The sequence below is a fragment of the Staurois parvus genome, unplaced genomic scaffold (genome assembly GCF_062004578.1).
Source record: "Staurois parvus isolate SC_StPar_1 unplaced genomic scaffold, SC_StPar_1.0 ptg000415l, whole genome shotgun sequence".
NCBI lineage: Eukaryota > Metazoa > Chordata > Amphibia > Anura > Ranidae > Staurois > Staurois parvus.
The window spans coordinates 4,228,479-4,247,803 of record NW_028318211.1 but is presented as its reverse complement, the minus strand read 5'-3'; the positions used below and the strand labels follow the sequence as shown (position 1 = coordinate 4,247,803).

Below are 19,325 nucleotides of genomic sequence, written 5' to 3'. Positions count from 1 at the left end.
CCGGAAGCGTAAGTTGTCCTCCCCCCCTCCTTCCCCGTAGTCTTCTAGGACACGTGACAGGTCCCAGAAGACTACGGGGCCATTCACAAAGCGCAGTGCTTCTCGCGCATGCGCAGTGGGCACCCGGCCGCAAGCTGTCACAGCCGGGTGCCCACACTGAAGATGCCGGCGCCAGGGAGAGAAGACAGCCAGTGAAACCAGCTGTGGTGAGGACACTGATGAACCAAGGGACAGGTACAGTAAGTGGCTGTATTTTAAAAGTCAGCAGCAATTGAACAGGTGTACCTAATAAACTGGCAGGTCAGTGTATATTAGCAAGCAGGCAAAGGACAGAAAAGAAATGTGGCCCCTGGTGGTAGATCTGAAGGAATAAATGTTCTTTTTTAGGCCTTTTTTAAACCAGTTTTGCTGCCTGCAGCATGATCCATGAGTAGTGCTACCCTCCTGAGGGTCACTGTGTTCCTGGGTTCCTCTAAGCTTCACACAGCCAGGCAACATTCATTTTCCACACTTGCATCCACAGTCAGAGAACAACCCATGAGCTTGGTTTTTGTTATTTTATTAGAGAGAAATAACTTGGATTGGGTAATAGGGATTATAGATTGCCCAATTTGACTGAATCAATGCACAGGGACAACTTCCTTCCTCATTACAGAAAAAGATTCTGGACCGTTCTTCTCCTTGAATGCGGTCAGTCTTTACAGATTGGTAGCAAAAGCCCCTTATGGACTAGGGACTTTCAGCCCTTCTGAAATGTTAGCACAGATTGTTGCAAACTGCATTCAGAAGTATCTCCTCTCCCCTTTAGAACTGCTCTGAGCTCCACAACCTGCAGACACTACCAGCCCTCCTGACTGCTCTGAAACTCTCCCATGACAAGGATAAAGGATTAAGCACAGTGCTGTCCTTTATCCTGCTACTTGTGGCAGTCTCTCCCCTTGTGAATCCCTGGGTGTGCTGATGTACTTACTCTGTCCTAATTGCTCCAATTGCTCCCAGGTAAAGATTCTGTTCATACCGTGATTCTGAATGGATCTTCCTGAGCCAACCCGAGGCTAGCCTGGAGGCTGGCCCCCCCTAGACCTCAGGGACCCCTCCCAAGCCACCAACAGCCTCTTAAGCACTCCATCTTCCACCGGATTCCCATGCTAGCATGGCTCTCTCATATTTGCAGGTTAGCCTTACTGCACTACCAGGGTCTCCAAACTTAGGTCACCCAAAAACATGCAGATTTAGGTCTCCACCCCTCCTGCCCACTGGCTTCTGGAAGCTTCCATGGTCCTCCAGAACCAGGTGGAGGCTATAGAGTCCCAACCTGCTGAGTCAGCCAGCCTGACCTGCAGTAACCCAACTTAATTACAGACTCACACAGTTACCATGAGTCATAACATAATAAATTTACCTACACTAACACTAGTAGCACACTAGAGGGAGCTACACGTGTTCAGATTGTGCTTCAGAGAGAAATTGACAGGTGGTGAGGAGGCGCTATATTACCTTCTCACCATTTGTATTAACCCCGTAATTACTGGAAAACTGCGCTGCAACTGTGTGCATGTGCGCAGTTGCAGCATGGTGCTATTCACTTAAAGGAATCAGTCTCACTAGGCGGTACCGCCCACCGAGCCCACCTAGCACGACAGGATGTATCAGGCATCATGCACACTGGATGTTTTTAACGTGGCTGTTAATGGCATCTGCCGTTTTTTTTTCTGCCTCTAAATGCCTCATTATATTAGTCTGTGTGTCATGCACACATAAGCGTTTAGAGGATTTGAGAGGCAAAAAAACACCCACAGCCAGTGTGTCCCCAATGAAATGAATAAACGTCCAAGTGCTAAATGCGCTACCGCGTATACATGTGTTTTTTCAGCTGTTTAGTGTTTTTCTGCTGTCAGTAGAGTTAATGTCTACAGGAGATCCAGTTTACATATAGCCTAGGAGCTACAAGGCATTGCCATGTCTCATTTTCACAAGATAGGGGTGAGACGTTTTGTAATCCAAAGGAAGAACTGGTAGGCATGCAGGAGTAGGAGTGCACAGGCAGCGCTGAATTTTTGACAAGTAAACTATACATTTTTTTGCAGTTATAAAACAGATATACTGAAACATTTTTTACATAGTTACATAGTTAGTATGATTGAATAAAGACACCAGTCCGTCCACTTCAACCTGTGTTAGCGTGTGAGTGTTCATGTCAAAGAAACATTGCCCATATCCCTGTATACTGTGTTTGTTAAGATACCTGTCCAAGAGTTTTTTTAAAGCTATAAATACTTCCCATGGACACCACCAATTGTGGAAGTGAGTTCCACATTCTTACTGCCCTGACAGTGAAAAACCCCCTATGCAGTTCATTGAGTGGCCCTGTGTCTTATTACACTCCCTGAGACATAATAGTTTATTCCCTATGCTAGAATCTCCATTGAGGTATTTATATATTTCTATCATATCTCCTCCCAAGCGTCTCTTCTCCAGGGAGAATAAGTTTAGTGTTTTTAATCATTCCTCATAACTGAGGTCCTCCAGCCCCCTTATTAACTTAGTTGCCCTTCTCTGGACTCTCTCCAGTTCTTGCACCTCCCTCCTGAGGATTGGTGACCAGAACTGGATTACATACTCCAGATGTGGCAGAACCAGAGTTTTATAAAGTGACAGGATTATAGTTTTATTTCTGGAGTAAATTCCCTTTTTAATTCATGCTAATATTTTGTTAGCTTTGCTTGTTGCATCTTGGTATTGCATGCCATTGCCGAACCTGTCATCTACTAGGATCCCCAGATCTCTTTCCATCCTGGATTCCCCCAGAGGTTATTCCCTTAGCAAGTCATTTCCGTTCTTATTTTTAGTATCTAAGTGCATTACTTTACATTTTTTAACATTAAACCTCATTTGCTATGTATTTACCCACCCCTTTATTTTATTGAGGTCTTATTGTAAGATTTCTATATCCTGCTGTGAAATTATTGCCCTACTTAGCTTTGTATCGTCAGCAAACACTGAGACTTAGCTATTTATACCAACCTCTATATCATTTATGAAAGAATTAAACAGAATTGGTTCCATGACAGAGCCCTTGTAGTACCCCACTTACAACTTCAGACCAGTCTGAGTACTTGTTTGCTATCCATGAACAAACCCTATGGTCCATGCTTACAGACCTCAGCTTGTAAATTAAGCATTTATGGGGGACCATATTGAATGCTTTTGCAAAATCCAGATACACCACATCCACCGGCCTTGCTTTATCTAGATGGCTGCTCACTCCCATTTTCTTCTGTAAATTCTTGGATATAGTCCCTTATCATCTCCTCCAATAGTTTGCATACTATTGATGTTAGACTGACTGTTCTGCAGTTCCCAGGTATATGTCTCTTTAACTTTCAGTCTTTTATATGTATTGCCCATTGGAATACACTGGATAATACCTTTATTTAATATGTTCCTAAAGTTTTCCCATTTTTTCCTCAGTGTTCAGTGTGATCGCTGATTTCCAAGTTGTCTCGTATTTTCACATCTGCGACCTGATCGCTATTATTTGTAATTAGTAGATCTAGCAATGCATGCTTTCTACTTTTATTGGTACATTTACTAGACATAAAAGAGGCAAAAAATAAGTTCATTGTTAGGGTTTTCATACATTTCAACATTAAAGATAAACTCAGATACAAATTAGGTAGCACTTGACATTATCATTTGGCATTGCATGACAATTTTACACTTTAAAAAATCAAACATTAACATGCAGTGTTGATTCATAATTACAGAGGTAATAACATTGTGATACTTTGATGCTTTAAGTCCACAGTGTAAAGAAGAGATACCTGTTTATGCTGCAAACACTTGGACTCGAGTGGGGGTTGCCAACCCGCTGATCGTGACCTACCAGTTGATCGCTATCTACCAGTCGATCGTGGCCAAATAATAAGTAAATCATGTCCTTAGTTTGCTGACCCACCATTTGGAGAACCTTAAACACAATGGAGCCTCATACTTTCTCACCACCTGCTTTAAACCCTTGGACCCCACACTAGCATGTTGCAACTGTGTGCATTGCATGTAGTTGCTGAAAACATGCAGATGGTCCCATTCACCAGTGGGTGGTCTTTGACTTCTCCCATGTTGTTCAGGTAGATCTCTACCTCTTCAAGGTTGCCTATTCTTGGACTAGAGTCATTGATCCAATCAGAGCTGCTTAGCTGTCCCTGTCTGAAGCTTATGTAGGACCAGATTTATCAATGGGTACATTTTTCGGCAAAATATTTTTGCCAATGGGACCAGTAAAACAACAAAATGATCTCTGTAAAAGAGGCACTCCTAGCAGGGAAAGGGGAGGGGGAGGTTATCTTCAGGCTCCAGTGATGAAATACCAGCCATAAGGTGAAATGTTTCCAGCCAAGTTTACTATACACTATGCCTCCAATAAGATATGATGGACCTCTGGTAATAGTGAGATCTGTACATCAAATCATAGTTAGGAATGTTTCCATTTGTGGCCAGTTAACCATGCCTATTCCTCGACAGTTTCCTTCAGTTTCCCTTGTTCTGTAGATTGCTTCCTACTTCTTTGTTGGAAGACTTGAGAGACTTTCCGAATGCTGTTAGCCTCTGAACCAGATGCTTCAAAGAGCTTGGCCATGAATCCAACTCCAGCTGTCCTAATGAAGTTACCACCAGCAAATACATACAAAATTGGGTTAATGCTGCTACTGAGAAATGCAAGGGCTGTAGCATTTGGTCGAGCAAATTGAGATGCTTGTCGTAGGCTTTTTGATAAAGACAATTCTCCTGACACCTGCAACATATTCACCACATGGTATGGAAGCCAAAAAAGGGCAAATGTTAATATGATCATGATGACCAACCGGCTTGTCTTATGCTTTGTTTGAAATCTAGCACTTTGTAACCTTTTTCCAATGTATATGTAGCAGGAAAGGATGATTGCAAAAGGGATAATAAAACCTATCAAAGTCTCAAATGTGTACTGAAAGACCATATGGTGTTTAACCCCATCTCCCACACCTTGGATAGTGATACACTGTTTACGGTTGTTGCGGATCTCTACTGAGCGGTATATTGGCATTGGAATGGCAAACAGTGTAGCTAATATCCATATAGAGAATACTATAATACGAACAACTGGCTTTGTTCTGACCTTTTGAGAAGTGAACGGTTTGGCCACAGCAAAGAAACGGTCTACACTCATGAATGTGATTAAAAAGATGCTGGCATACATGCTCAGATTACCAACATAATGACATGTTTTACAGATTACATTCCCAAACGCCCAGCTGCCTGTGGACAGAAAATGGATGAATATAGGTGCTGTAAGGATGACTCCTAGGTCTGCAACAGCCAAATGTAATATGAGGATGCAGGTTACAGTGCGCTTCTTCACTTGAGTCAATATAGTCCAGATGACAAATGCATTGCCAGGGAAGCCGATGACAAGAGCCACTGAAAGAATGGCAATACCAAGGCTAGCAGAGGATCCAGAAGTCATGGAACTTGTAGTGGAATTTGAAATGGAGTTCTCAGTGGCCATCTGGCTAATCGTTGTACTCTACCAACAGAAAACAAACAACGTTAGCTCAAACTTAATTGTTTTAATTTTTCTCTCCAACATATAATCCTTGTCTCAGTGTCTAATTCAAGGTGCAGCCCTCTCTTCTGCTCATGCATGGGTCATTGCACAGCATTTCTTCAGACAGCCAGTGCTGTCATAGCATGATTACAAGAGGTGTGTCGCCATTTGTTAGGCAGGCACAGAGAAGTGAGGATCTGCATGATAAAGTTCTAATACTGATTTTAAGGGGAAATAAATTGCAAAAAAACAACATAAATATAAACCACAGCAGACTCTGATCTGAGTATTCCTTTTATACCACTGACCAAATATGGTCATGTTATGCCAGGTTGGTGGGCATTGTTTATTGTGATTGATGTGGCACTGCATCACTGGATGACATGAATGATGATGGATTTTCATTGTGGGACTTTTTTTTAAGAAAGGACTTGACAAAAATTTACTGTATTTGTTTTTAATTTTTGAATGAGTAGGCCTTACTTATTCACATGGAGCTCACTGGGCCTGGGTTGTGGGGAAATGGCCCTTGTCCTCATCAACATCGGGATATGGTGCTTTGCCAGGGAGGTTACCCCCTGTAACCTGGTATGGTTCAGAGGGGGACAGGGTACACAATACCAGGCTGCATGCTTGGATAAGTATCTGATTTGGATTCTAGGGGAGACCCCATGCTTTTCTTCTTTTGTTTCTGCATTTAGTGCTCCCTTAAACTCAGATATTGGGGAACACCATGTCTTTTTTTTTTGTTTCATGGGGTCCCTCTTGATACCAGACCTCCATCAATGATAAGGGTCTGGTATGTATTTTTAGAGGGAACAACATACCTTTTTTTCCTTTTGATTGGTTCCCCTGTTAACATGTATACCAGACCCTTATCTAGGAAAAGGATCTGATATAATAGATGAAAAGAATCATGAGTAGTTGTTTACAAACAGACGTAAGTGGTCAAAGCTGTCATTTTCCAACAATTTAGACAGCCTTTTTTTTTTCTTTGTAAAATCAATTTTGCTGAAGCAGGTTGTATACATCATACAGTAGTGCCATTCACAGGCAGGTTAAGAGCTTCTCCCAAGTATGTTATTTAAAGGAACCTTGCATTTTTTTAATGTTGCCCTTCAGGCATTACTAGAATCACTACTTACCAGCAGAGTTTACTAGTTTTTTTTGCTTTGGTACATGTTTCACAGGTCAGTGTCCCTCATGCTAATTGTTGGACAGTCCCTTGCCTATTCACCTAGAAAATGTCCGTTACTGTTTTTTAACATTCATCTCCCATTGACTTCAATTGGGTTCAGATTCAGTACCAGGTCTTCAGAGGAATCAGCTTACAAGGCAGCACTGGAGAAGGAAAGATCTGGCGCAGATCATCAGGGGGACTACTGCAAGAACCGAGAAAAGACAGCCGGGTCTCAGTGATGTAAGGAAGGTAGATGGCAGGGTGGGACCAGGTCTACAGTAGCGGAGCAACAGATCACAACAGAACAATGCTGGATTCACTAAGTTAGTGAGTACGTTTACTGAAGACAACCGAGTAAGAAAGAAAAGAGGAGATTAAAAAAAAAGTTTGTTGGGGATGTAGTTCTACTTTAAGTCTTGTTAAATCAAAATTGCTGCTCTGATGCATGTGCAGCTACCTTAAGAGGTGTCTTTTATTGTTTTTCCTGGGTTTAGTATCAAGTATGATTGCTATTGCAGGTCTTGCTTTGCCAAAGCAGCTATAAAACTAAGAATGAACTTCAAGTAAAGGTCCATGGTATTTTATAAGTTAGCTAGGTCACCTATCCACATAACACTCCTAAGTGCTGCTTTCCTTTACCTAGGCCGTTCTATTCTATTTCTACTGTGTTTGTTCTGTAACTGCTTTTTATTTCACCTATTTCAAGTCCTGTAAAGCCAGCTCAGGCTGTATTTATGGCTATGTAAATCTTTGCAAGGTGCTCACCCTTTGCCACATGTGCCTATTGAACCATTCCTACTGATAACATCCAGTTAGAGAAGCCAGCTATAGGCTTGTACAAAAATTTGTATTGCTGTCCTTTTAGAGGTATTTATTTATTTCAGGTACTTATATAGCGCCGTCAATTTATGCAGCGCTTTACATACACATATTGTACATTCACATCAGTCCCTAACCCTCAAGGGGTGTACAATCTAAATTCCCTAACTCACATTCATACATACACATACTAGGGACAATTTAGACAGGAGCCAATTAACCTGCCAGCATGTCTTTGGAGTGTGGGAGGAAACCCACGCAGTCACAGGGAGAACATGCAAACTCCAGGCAGGTGGTGCCGTGGCTGGGATTTGAACCAACGACCCTAGTACTGCCAGGCGGTACTAAGTGCTAACCATTTAGCCACTGTGCTGCCCGGGTAAGGGTAGAAACCTTTGTTGTGCTACCTGTTGTGTAACTGTTATTGTACAGCAGAACTGTTTTACTTTGCAAAGCTGATAGTTTTACCTGTTATGTAGCAGAGCTGTTAATAATTTTGCACACACTGTCTCTGCCACTAGAAGCCTGAAAGCAATGTAATTCGACTGACTTCAGACTATCCCAAAATGGTGAAAATAAATCTAAAATCTAAAATAGAAGACTAGTTAAGCCACCACATCTAAGAATTGGTAAACTGCAATTTTAGATATGTTTTTTTTGGGCTTAATACTTCTTTAGCAATGAGTGACATAGAAGAGTGGAATGTTTTGCAGGGCAGTTCAAAAAGAAGAAGGTCTAAGAAAGAGCCATTTTTATTAACCACTAGGGGACCTCCGGCAGTAAATATACTGGTACAAGGGGGCCCCTGTGCGCAGGATCACGTATATAAACGTGATCCTGCATTCCTGTGTAGGGGCCGCATGTGAGGCGCGCGACTGCCCTACCTGCAGCACCAATCGCGGCCGCGGGTGTCAACCACCGGGTCCCAGTCAATGCAGCTTTCCTCCCTGTCAGCTTTCAGCACACTGTTCCGGGATCGCAGGACACAACCTTCCAGGATAGTGTGTAACAGAGAGGTACACACCCCCACCCCCTAGTAAAACACTCCCCTCACAAAGTTAACCCTTTGATTGTCTCCAGACGTTAACCTCTTCCTCCCCAGTGCCATTAGTACAGTGTCAGTGGTTTTTTTTTTTGCACTGATCACTGTATTGGTGTCACTGAGGATGTCAGTGACCCCAAGTCAGTTCCCCCCCAGTGTCAGAATGTCCGCCGCAGTCCCACAGTCCTGCCATAAGTCGCTGATCGCCGCCATAAGTCGCTGATTGCCGCCATAAGTCGCTGATCGCCACTATTATTAGTATGAAAAAAAAATCCAGTATATATACCGCCATTTGTAAACGCTATAACTTTCACGTAAACCAATTAATTTGCACGTATTGGGATTTTTTTTAGCAATTACATGTCGCAGAATACATTTTGGCCTAAATTTATGGTGAAATTAGATTTTTACATTTTTTTACTGGACATGTTTTATATCAAAAAGTCCAAAATATTGTTTTTTTTTCTCAAAATTGTCAGGCTTTTTTTTTATAGTGCAAAAAATAAAAACCGCACTGGCAATCAAAAACCACCGAAAGAAAGCCCAATTTGTGGGGAAAAAAAGATGTAAATTTAATTTTGGTGCAGCGTTGCATGACCGAGCAATTGTCAGTTAAAGTAACACAGTGCAGTAACACAAACCGCTTATGTAAGAGAGGCAAAGAGGAATAAACAAACTAGCCTGTTGGATTCTTTGTCTTTTGGTCAGATTCCTGCTTGCACCGTGCCTTGAGGACAGTGCAGATGCTGGAAGGGTTCACCTGAGTCTTTTGTCTGCCTAAGAGGACTGAGGAGAGTCAACTACTACACAGTAAGGGACACATGATTTCCACAAATAGGATATTTGTACTACAATGACTGCTTCCCAGATTTTTGAAGTTGCATTACTTTTCTGCAACACAGTACCGCCATATCCTCATTTATCTGTTGACCTCATTAGGGCCTAATATAAGAGACTGTATTGCAGATGTAAGAAGAAACTACCAGTGCAATGCAGACAATCACCATATTAGTGTCTACTGGATAAAGTAAGAGATGTTCTTAAGAATGGATCATCAGACAGGGACGGTACCTCACCTGCTACTTTAATGCCTTGGAATGAATCTTTTACTGCACAGTTGTTGAGGACCTAAACACAGACCCATGAGCTCACCAATGTACTAGTTTGAAATCTATCTAGTACTTAACTTAGTTATGCAGGGAAAAATTAACTGCACTATCCCAATTTGTTGACGTCCAAATGTCATTATTGTAATTTCACAATTGACCACTAAAGTTGTTCCTCTGTTTGTTCTAACCATTTTTCTAATTTTAACTTTGCAGCTGTCACTGAAAAAAAGTTGCATATTATTTATAACTGTATTTCTCATTGGGGGTTATTTACTAAAAGTGGAAAGTGCAAGATCTGGTGCAACTCTGCAAAGCAACCAATCAGCTTCCAGGTTTTATTGCCAAAGCTTAACTGAACAAGCTGAAATTAGAAGCTGATTGGCTACCATACACAGCTGCATCAGATTCCGAGTGAACCAGTTTCAGTATATCTCCCTCCTTGTGTCATGGGATTTTGACAATGTCACCAGATTAGGTAGGAGCTGTACCTGCATACTTATTAAAGTCAACATCCAGGGGTGCGCTACATTGTGTTGTAGTAATACATGCCATAGTGCATCTAAATGCTGTGCATTGCAGCTCCATTCATTATGAATGGAACAATATACACATCTGGTATGGTGTGGTGCTGCGCTTTGAAAAATAGTCTAGGTGCATTGTGGTGTCTTAGCAGCCTGTTCAAAGAGAAAGGGCTGCCTTAATGCAATGCACACTACTGTGTGTTACAACGGGCACTAGCACTTCCACCTAGCCACCTAGGTTTGTCAGTTCAAATTCCGACTTCAACACTACCTGCCTGGAGTTTGCATGTTCTCCCTGTGCCTTGAGTGGGTTTCCTCCAAGTACTCCGGTTTTTTCCCACATTCCAAAGACATGCTGGCAGGTTAATTGACTCCTGTCTAAATTGGCCCTAGTATGAATGTGAGTTAGGGACCTTAGATTGTAAGCTCCTTGAGGGCAGGAACTGATGTGAATGAACAATATATATGTGTAAATTGACAGCGCTATATAAGTACCTGCAATAAAAAAATATGTGTAACACATCACAACAGAATGTCATTAATGTATTAAACCAAACTTAGTGTTTAGACATGATATTTCCCAAAATATATTTGATAATTTGTTCTCTATATGAGTGAAACATTAAAAATCCAAGTTACTGAGTCACTGAAGTGTGGGTGGAAACAGCTAGTGCTGCTGTGTATCCAGAAGTACTGTATAAGCTGTGAATTCGGGAAGCTGTCCCTTCTGCCTACATGTTTATTAAGAGGAAATCTGTATACTGTATCACACTTGTGAGTCATTCCCCATCGCACACAGCAATACTGGAAAATGTCTTCCAATCAGTCTTTACTATTGGTCTTAGTAAAGACTATTGTTCTATTGATCACATGCTGGGTGGAGCAAGTATGATGTGTATTGTCATTTTTAATATCCCTCTATGGAAAAAAAAATTAGAACTTAATCTTGCAATGTTTTCAAAGGACTTACCTGTTCTAAAGGGACTAGGTAGGCAGGTGGCAAGATCCAAGAGGGCACCCTACATGACTTCCATGACTTGCAGAGCCATGCAGGCACTTCACTACATGCAATGTGGTCAGCACTATGCTGTCAATCATAACAGCTGTAGTTGGATTGTGTCCTGCCACTGACAAGTAGTATAAAGAAGAATTATACAATGATGGGCAAAAATATTGGCACCACTGCATTTCTGTTGGATAATGCATCACTTTGCCCAGAAAATTGTTGCAATTACAAATGTTTAGGAATTCTCGTGTTTATTTCTTTTGTTTTTATTGGTATGACACAAAAAGTGGAGAAACAAAAAGCCAAATCTGACACGTTCCATGCAAAACCCCAAAAATGGACAAAATTTTTTAGCACCTTCTTAAACCTGTAAGAAATAATTGCATTCCAAGTTTGTGATGCTCCTGTAATTTGTAATTAAAATCAGCTAAATGAATTAACACAGGGGTGTCAAACCAGCGGCCCTCCAGCTGTTGCGAAACTACATGTCCCACCATGCCTCTGCCTTTGGGAGTCATGCTTGTAACTGTCAATCTTGCAATACCACATGGGACTTGTAGTTTAGCAACAGCTGGAGGGTCGCCAGTTTGACACCTGTGATAACAGGTGCTGATAATATAGAAATCATATATATATAAATCATACCAGCAACCAATTAAAATGGTGAAAAAATGACTCAACCTTTCTGTTGTGTGTCTCTGTGTGCCACATGGAGAAGAGACAGAGCAGCAAAGAATTGTCTGAGGATTTGAGAACAAAAATTGTGGAAAAGCATGGACAATCTCAGGGTTACAAGTCCATCTCCAGAGATCTTAATGTTCTTGTGTCCACTGTGCGCAACATTGTGAAGAGGTTTACAGCCCATGGTACTGTAGCTAACCTCCCTGCATGTGGATGAAAGAGAAAAATTGATCAAAGATTGCAACACAGGATTGTTTGAATGGTGGCTAAAGAACCTCAATCAACTTCCAGACAAATTCAAGCTGACCTTCAGACACGGTACAACTGTGTTAAATCGCACTATACGCCACCGTCTGAATAAAAAGGGACGCTATGGTAGGAGACCCGGGAGGACCCCACTGCTGACATAGAAACATAAAAAAGCCAGAGGAACCAAAATTACAGCATTTTGCTAAAGCCCATCATTCTACTGTTTTCAGAAAAAGCAATGAGGGCCTTTAAAGAAAAGAATACAGTCCCTACAGTCAAAGATGGTGGAGGTTCACTGATGTTTTGCTTCAGGCACTGGATGTCATGACCGTGCTCATGGCCTTATGAAATCTGAAGACTACCAAAGAATTCTGGGGTGCAATGTGGAGTCCAGTGTCAGGAAGTTGGGTCTCTGTCAATGGTCATGGGTCTTACAGCAGGACAATGACCCAAAGCACACGTCAAAAAGCACCCAGAAATGGTTTCAGACAAAGTGCTGGAAAGTACTGAACTAGCCAACAATGAGTCCAGATCTTAATATCATAGAGCACCTGTGGAGAGATCTCAAAACAACAGTTGGGAAAAGGAACCCTTCCAATCTGAGAGACATGGAGCAGTTGGCAAAAGAAGAATAATCTTGTCCATTCCATTTTGGGAATTTTGCGTGAAATGTGTCAGATTTGGCTTTTTGTTCCTCCACATTTTTGTGTCATACCAATACAAACAAAAGAAATAAACATGAGAATGCCCAAGCATTTGCAATTGCAACATTTTCCTAAGCGATCTGACAGAAATGCGGGGTGCCAATATTTTTGGCTATGACAGTAAGTAGTGTCATTGCTGCTAGCACTGTCCTTAACCCACAGAACTGTACAGACTTTTAGCCCGGACGCCGGCCTACAGCACCCACAGACTGCAACTAGCCAGCTGCTGACCCTGCCACCCACCACTCTCACTCTCCTCCTACAGATGGACACAGATTAACTCCGCCATGACACGACAGACTCTCCGCATCATCACGCCCTGATATGAAACCTCTCACCTCCCCGATCTGACCAGCACTCTGCTCACCCTAACATGCCACCTGCACTCCTCCTCCTCGTATTCCTCTCCTCCATTCCCAAAATCGCCTCCCGCTACCCCCCTACTCCCCCAAAACAGCTCTACATTGCTTCTTCCTTCTCCCCACTACGGCACTCACTACCTCCTCCTAATACTCCACTCTCCCGCCGACCCACACGCCACCACTAACAGATTCACACGCTCACCCAGACCCAGTGATCGCAGAGGCGGTTGGGTCCGCATGCTCCTGTCACCGCTGAGTACCTTCCAGGTCCTCCCTAACCCCCCCTCCCTATTCTTCTCCTCCTTCGAGGCCCACTGCATCCGGCTCTTCTCCCCCACCCCCCTGAGGATTGCAGTAATCTATCGGCCTCCTGGATCCATATCCTTCTTCCTGGATGACTTTGCTGCCTTGCTTCCCTTCTTCCTCTCCTCTGAGCTACCGACTATCATCCTCGGGGATTTCAGCATCCCCATCAACGTCAACAGCCCGGCTACTTCCCAACTCCTCCTCCTAATCTCCTTTTTCGCGTTCACACAGTGCACACAGTCCTCCATCCACACCAATGGGAACACCCTGGACCTCGTTTTCTCCCACCTCTGCATCCTCCTCAACTTCATTAACACCCCCTTCCCCCTCTCTGACCACCACCTCCTCACGTTTTCCATCTCCCCCTCCTCTAACTCCTCCCCCCAATCGTCAAACCATCACCAGCCGTAACCTCCACAACCTGAACCCGGCCCCTCTCCACTCGGCAGCTGACTGTCTGTACGACAATATCCTTCCACTGTCATGCCCTGACCTGGCCACTACTGTGTACAACGACTCACTGTCAGCTGCCCTAGACTCCCTGGCATCCCTAACCACACGTAACATCAGACCCCGACCGCTTCAACCCAGGCAGAACGACCATACAAAATGTCTCAAACGACGCAGTCGCATGCTGGAGCGATTATGGCACAAAACCAGATCCCCTCGAGCGTTCTCCCTCTACAAATCCACCTTCCTCACCTACACCACCTCCCTCCACGCCGCCAAGCAAGCCTATTTCATAACCCTCATCAACACCCTCTCCATCTGTCCTCGCCGGCTCGTCTCCACTTTCAAATCCCTACTCTCTCCCTCCCCACCTCCACTGAGAACCTCACTCACCGCCCACGAGATTGCCAATCATTTCCAAAACAAGATTGACGCAATTCGTAAGGACATTGTCAATTCACAATCTACCTCCCCACCTAGCCTCCCTCCCTCCATCACCCCCTCAACTCTCCCCTCCTCTGACCTCACAACAGCACTGCCCCCCACCATACCTAACGCCCCGCACACTATAACCTCCCCAACACTCCGCTCCTTCAGCTCTGCTACAACTGAGGAGGTCACTAAGGTCTTCACTGAAGCCCGCCTCACCACTTACCCCCTGGACCCTATCCCCTCTCAACTCCTCCGGTCACCCCCCTCCTCCATCATTCGCTCCCTCACCCACATCTTCAATCTCTCCCTCTCTACTGGTGCATTCCCCACCCCCCTAAAGCACGCACACATCACCCCCATACTCGAAAAACCCTCCCTTGACCCCACTGACCTAAACAACCTTAGACCCATCTCCCTGCTGCTATTCACTTCCAAGCTCCTTGAGCGCTTAGCCTACAATTGCCTAAGCACCCACCTCACTGATAACAACCTCCTTGATCCACTACAGTCTGGCTTCTGTCCCCTACACTCCACCGAAACCGCCCTACTGAAAATCACTAACGACCTGCTAACCGCCAAAGCCAATGGCCACTACTCTGTCCTCCTGCTCCTCGACCTCTCCGTGGCCTTCAACACAGTCGACCACCCCCTCCTCCTCTCTAAGCTGCACTCCTTTGGCATCAGGGACGGTGCTCTCTCCTGGTTCTCCTCCTACCTATCCCAACGCTCCTTCAGCGTTACCTATAATGCTGCCACCTCCCCCCCTCCCCCTCTCTGTTGGAGTCCCCCAAGGCTCTGTCCTTGGACCCCTCCTCTTCTCCATCTACACCTCCTCCCTTGGCCAACTGATACACTCCCACGGCTTCAACTATCACCTCTATGCCGACGACACACAAATTTACCTCTCCACCCCTCACCCCCTCACTCTTCGCCCGCATCGCCCACCTCCTGAACGACATATCAGATTGGATGTCGCTCCATTTCCTCAAGTTAAACCTGTCCAAAACCGAGCTCCTAGTTTTCCCCCCAGCCCGTGCCCCCCCCCCCCCATCCTCTCCATCATGACTAGCAACGCCATCATCAATCCAACCCCACACGCCAAAGTCCTGGGTGTCACCCTGGACTCAAACCTTTTCTTCCAACCTCATGTCCAATCACTATCAAAGTCATGCAGGCTCACCTCCGCAACATCTCCAAGATACGTACGTTCCTCACCCCAGACATAACTAAACAACTTGTACACTCCCTCATTATCTCACGCCTGGACTACTGCAACTCCCTTCTCACTGGCCTACCCAAACGCATGCTATCCCCACTCCAGTATATTCTGAACTCAGCGGCTAGACTCATCCACCTCACCAACCACTCCATATCTGCCACCCCCCTCTGCCAATCCCTTCACTGGCTCCCGTTTGCCCAACACATTAAATTCAAATTACTAACTCTGACATACAAAGCCATTCATAACGCTGCCCCAAACTACCTAACTGACCTGATACCCAAATACCACCCTACCCGTGCCCTTCGCTCCTCACAGGACCTCCTACTCTTCAGCTCCCTGGTCTCCTCCTCCCACGCCCGACTGCAAGACTTCTCCAGGACTTCCCCCATCCTCTGGAACTCCCTACCACAATCCATCAAACTGTCACCTACCCTCCTCACCTTCAGGCGCACCCTGAAAACCCATCTCTTTAGGGAAGCCTACCCCACCCTCACCTAACAACCGATCTCCTCCACTCCTCCTACAACTTCATCCCCCACAGCCACTTCCTCCTGTACCACTATCCCCTCCCTCCTAGATTGTAAGCTCGAAAGAGCAGGGCCCTTGAACCCCTCGTGTATTGTATTGTACTGTATTGTCTCATGTACTGTCCCCCACTATAATGTACAGCGCTGAGCAAACTCTTTGGCGCTATATAAACACTGTATAATAATAATAATAATAAAAGTGGCTGCAGGGTCTTCACAGAGCAACACCACTATAATAAATTCACTGCAGCAGAATTAGTGTTGTCACCCTACCTTAATGGCAGGATGTCCATATATGTAAAATATATTTAAAGAGCTAACATTTTTCATTACAAAAGTATACTCTGACAATGAACATCTATAAAAGTTTTTTAAATTTGTCTAAAGTTTTACTATTGTCAATTTTTTGTATAGTATTTTTTGTTGCAGATAGAGAAGGGTTTTTTAAAGAAGTCAGTGTATTTTATGTTTTTGTCTGTATCCCACTGGGGAAATTTATTTGTACATAATATCTAAGAAATGCTACATCACTTGAAAGAAAGGTGAGGAGTATTAGACTTGTCACCGGGATAGACCACCATTTGAAGATTTACCTGCAATATCTGTAAGCTGTAATATATTACGATTTTGGGTTTATTACTGCTTTAAATTGGAATATATATATACACTATATTGCCAAAAGTATTGAGACACCCCTCCAAGTCATTGGATTCAGGTGTTCCAATCACCTCCATGGCCACAGGTGTATAAAATCAACCACCTAGACATGCAGACTGCTTCTACAAACATTTGTGAAAGAATGGGTCGCTCTCAGGAGCTCAGTGAATGTAAGAGTGGTACCGTGATAGGTTGCCAGCTGTGCAATAAGGCCATCCGTTAAATTTCCTTGCTACTAAATATTCCACAGTCAACTGTTAATGGTATTATAACAAAGTGGAAGAAACTGGGAACAACAGCCACAAAGTGGTAGGCCACGTAAAATGACAGGTTAGCGCATGCTGAAGCGCACAGTGCATAGAAGTCACCAACTGTCTGTAGAGTCAATAGCTAAAGACCTCCAAACTTTGTGTGGCCTTCAGATTAGCAAACAAGAGTGTGTAGAGAGCTTCATGGAATGGGTTTCCATGGCTGAGCAGCTGTATCCAAGCCTTGCATTACCAAGTGCAATGCAAAGCATCGGATTAATTGAGGTAGTTTTTCAGGGGTTGGGCTTGGCCCCTTAGTTCCAGTGAAGGGAACTCTTATGGTGTAAGCATACCAAGACATTTTGGACAATTTCATGCTCTCAACTTTGTGGAGACAGTTTGGGGATGGCCTCTTCCTGTTCCAACATGACTGCGCACCAGTGCACAAAGCAAGGTAATTTCTCTGTGTTACAAACAATTTTGTAACTTTTTATAAAACAAATATTTGACAAATATATCATTGAAGCAATATTGTGGGAAATAGACAATCTTGGATACTTTCTTTTAATTCTGTATGATCTCATACAATATACATTTTTTTGGGTATCTAATGTGGTTTTAAGCCTGTACATTTTAAAAACTAGTTAAACCACGACTACAACTTATTAGTATGACCATAGCAGGGGAAAGGTTAAATCAGTATTCCAGAAATATGTTAATAATAAAAATACATTCATTAATGCACAAGTATTTACCAGTACTCACTTTTAATATTACATTATAAAATCCTTGTATTATATTTCTGACAAGTGGCATGTTATATACAATATTTTACAATATAATTTTCATTGTGCTAATTTCAATTAGTGAGGCCACCGTTACTTACCACGCTGGTCATAATGCTGCTGTCAATCTTCAGTTGAGTTGGATGAAAAACTTCAATTCTTTTGACTATACCGATAACTTGAACTAGTTGTTTATTAGCTATCTAGGATATTACAAAAAGTGTTGCAAAGACTTCCTGCTGTGAAAGCAAAATCATCCTCTGTTGCAAGAGAAAGGATATTTGGTTGGTTTCATAAGTACTGTAACAAGTACAGACGGCAGCGACAGTTGCAATGTTTACTGTTCAGCCTGCCTAACAATTTATAGTCTGGACTCCGAACAAGGGATTGCACATGCCTCACTCACCCCACCCCAAAAAGGCAAAATATAAAAAGCAAATCAAAAAAAGAAAATTGGAAACCAGTGGCACTCAGGCAATTAGTGAGGGAGGGTGCTGACATAAAAATAAAAAAAATTTAATCATTAAAGTCCATAATATAAAATTCAACAAATCATTTCCAGATAGCTGCCAGCTGTTAGAGTTGAAGCTCTTCTGTAATAGAATTCAAGAAGGGAAACAGCATCACTAATCTAAGTGTAGTAAATACCATAAAACTATTTATTAAAATATAAAAACAACTCACAAAAGAAACTTAACGGCTTCCATATCGCATATCAAAGCCTCCCCTGAAGGTGGTATGCTCCGGGACACTGTGGGTGGCGTGATCCATGGCCCACTCGGCCGTACTGGTGGTTCCTAGTTCTCCAAGACGCTGAACTATCCAAAACCGACAGCCGTGACGTCAGTGGAAGTCACATACAAATATGTACAACATGGCCTGAAGTATTTTACAACAAAAGGCAAATCATATACAATTAATGACTTCTTCAATTGTTCATCAGATTGTGTCATATATTGTCTGGCTTGTCCTTGTGGTCTATTGTATGTTGGCAGAACCGTTAGAACTCTGAGGAAAAGATTTTGTGAAGGCAGACGGTCCATTGAAGACGGGAAAGACAAACTAAGTGTTCCCAAATATTTCCTTGATTTCCATGGAAAACCATCCTCTAACCTTCTGGTCTGGATTATAGAAAGTATACCCAAGAGCTACCCACAAGCAGATCACATTCAGCGTCTCTTTAGCGGGGAAACCCATTGGATATACACACTTAGTACTATTGCCCCTGGCGGGTTAAATGAAGATTTAGAGGTTTACTCTATCCTCTAGTCTTTTTATTTCCCCCCGATCCCTCCCTTTACCTCTTCCACCGTTTAACATCTGTTCCTATTGTGGATTACAATATAATTTCCATATATGCGCATGGATATATATATATATATATATATATATATATATATATATTGTAAAAAGTATTGGGCTATCCCTCCAAATCATTGGA

At 43.2% G+C, this 19,325-nt stretch overlaps 1 protein-coding gene across 1 annotated transcript; it reads right to left on the bottom strand.

The window, feature by feature from the left end:
* Nucleotides 1-543: 543 nt before the first annotated feature.
* Nucleotides 544-18,192, bottom strand: LOC149454891 (leukotriene B4 receptor 1-like). The gene is made up of 2 exons (XM_089687052.1): nucleotides 17,986-18,192; nucleotides 544-5,563 (listed from the first exon to the last, which is right to left on the bottom strand). Exons 1-2 carry the CDS (start codon nucleotides 17,995-17,997, stop codon nucleotides 4,511-4,513), a joined length of 1,065 nt encoding a protein of 354 aa, XP_089543178.1. The 5' UTR covers nucleotides 17,998-18,192; the 3' UTR covers nucleotides 544-4,510.
* Nucleotides 18,193-19,325: the final 1,133 nt, after the last annotated feature.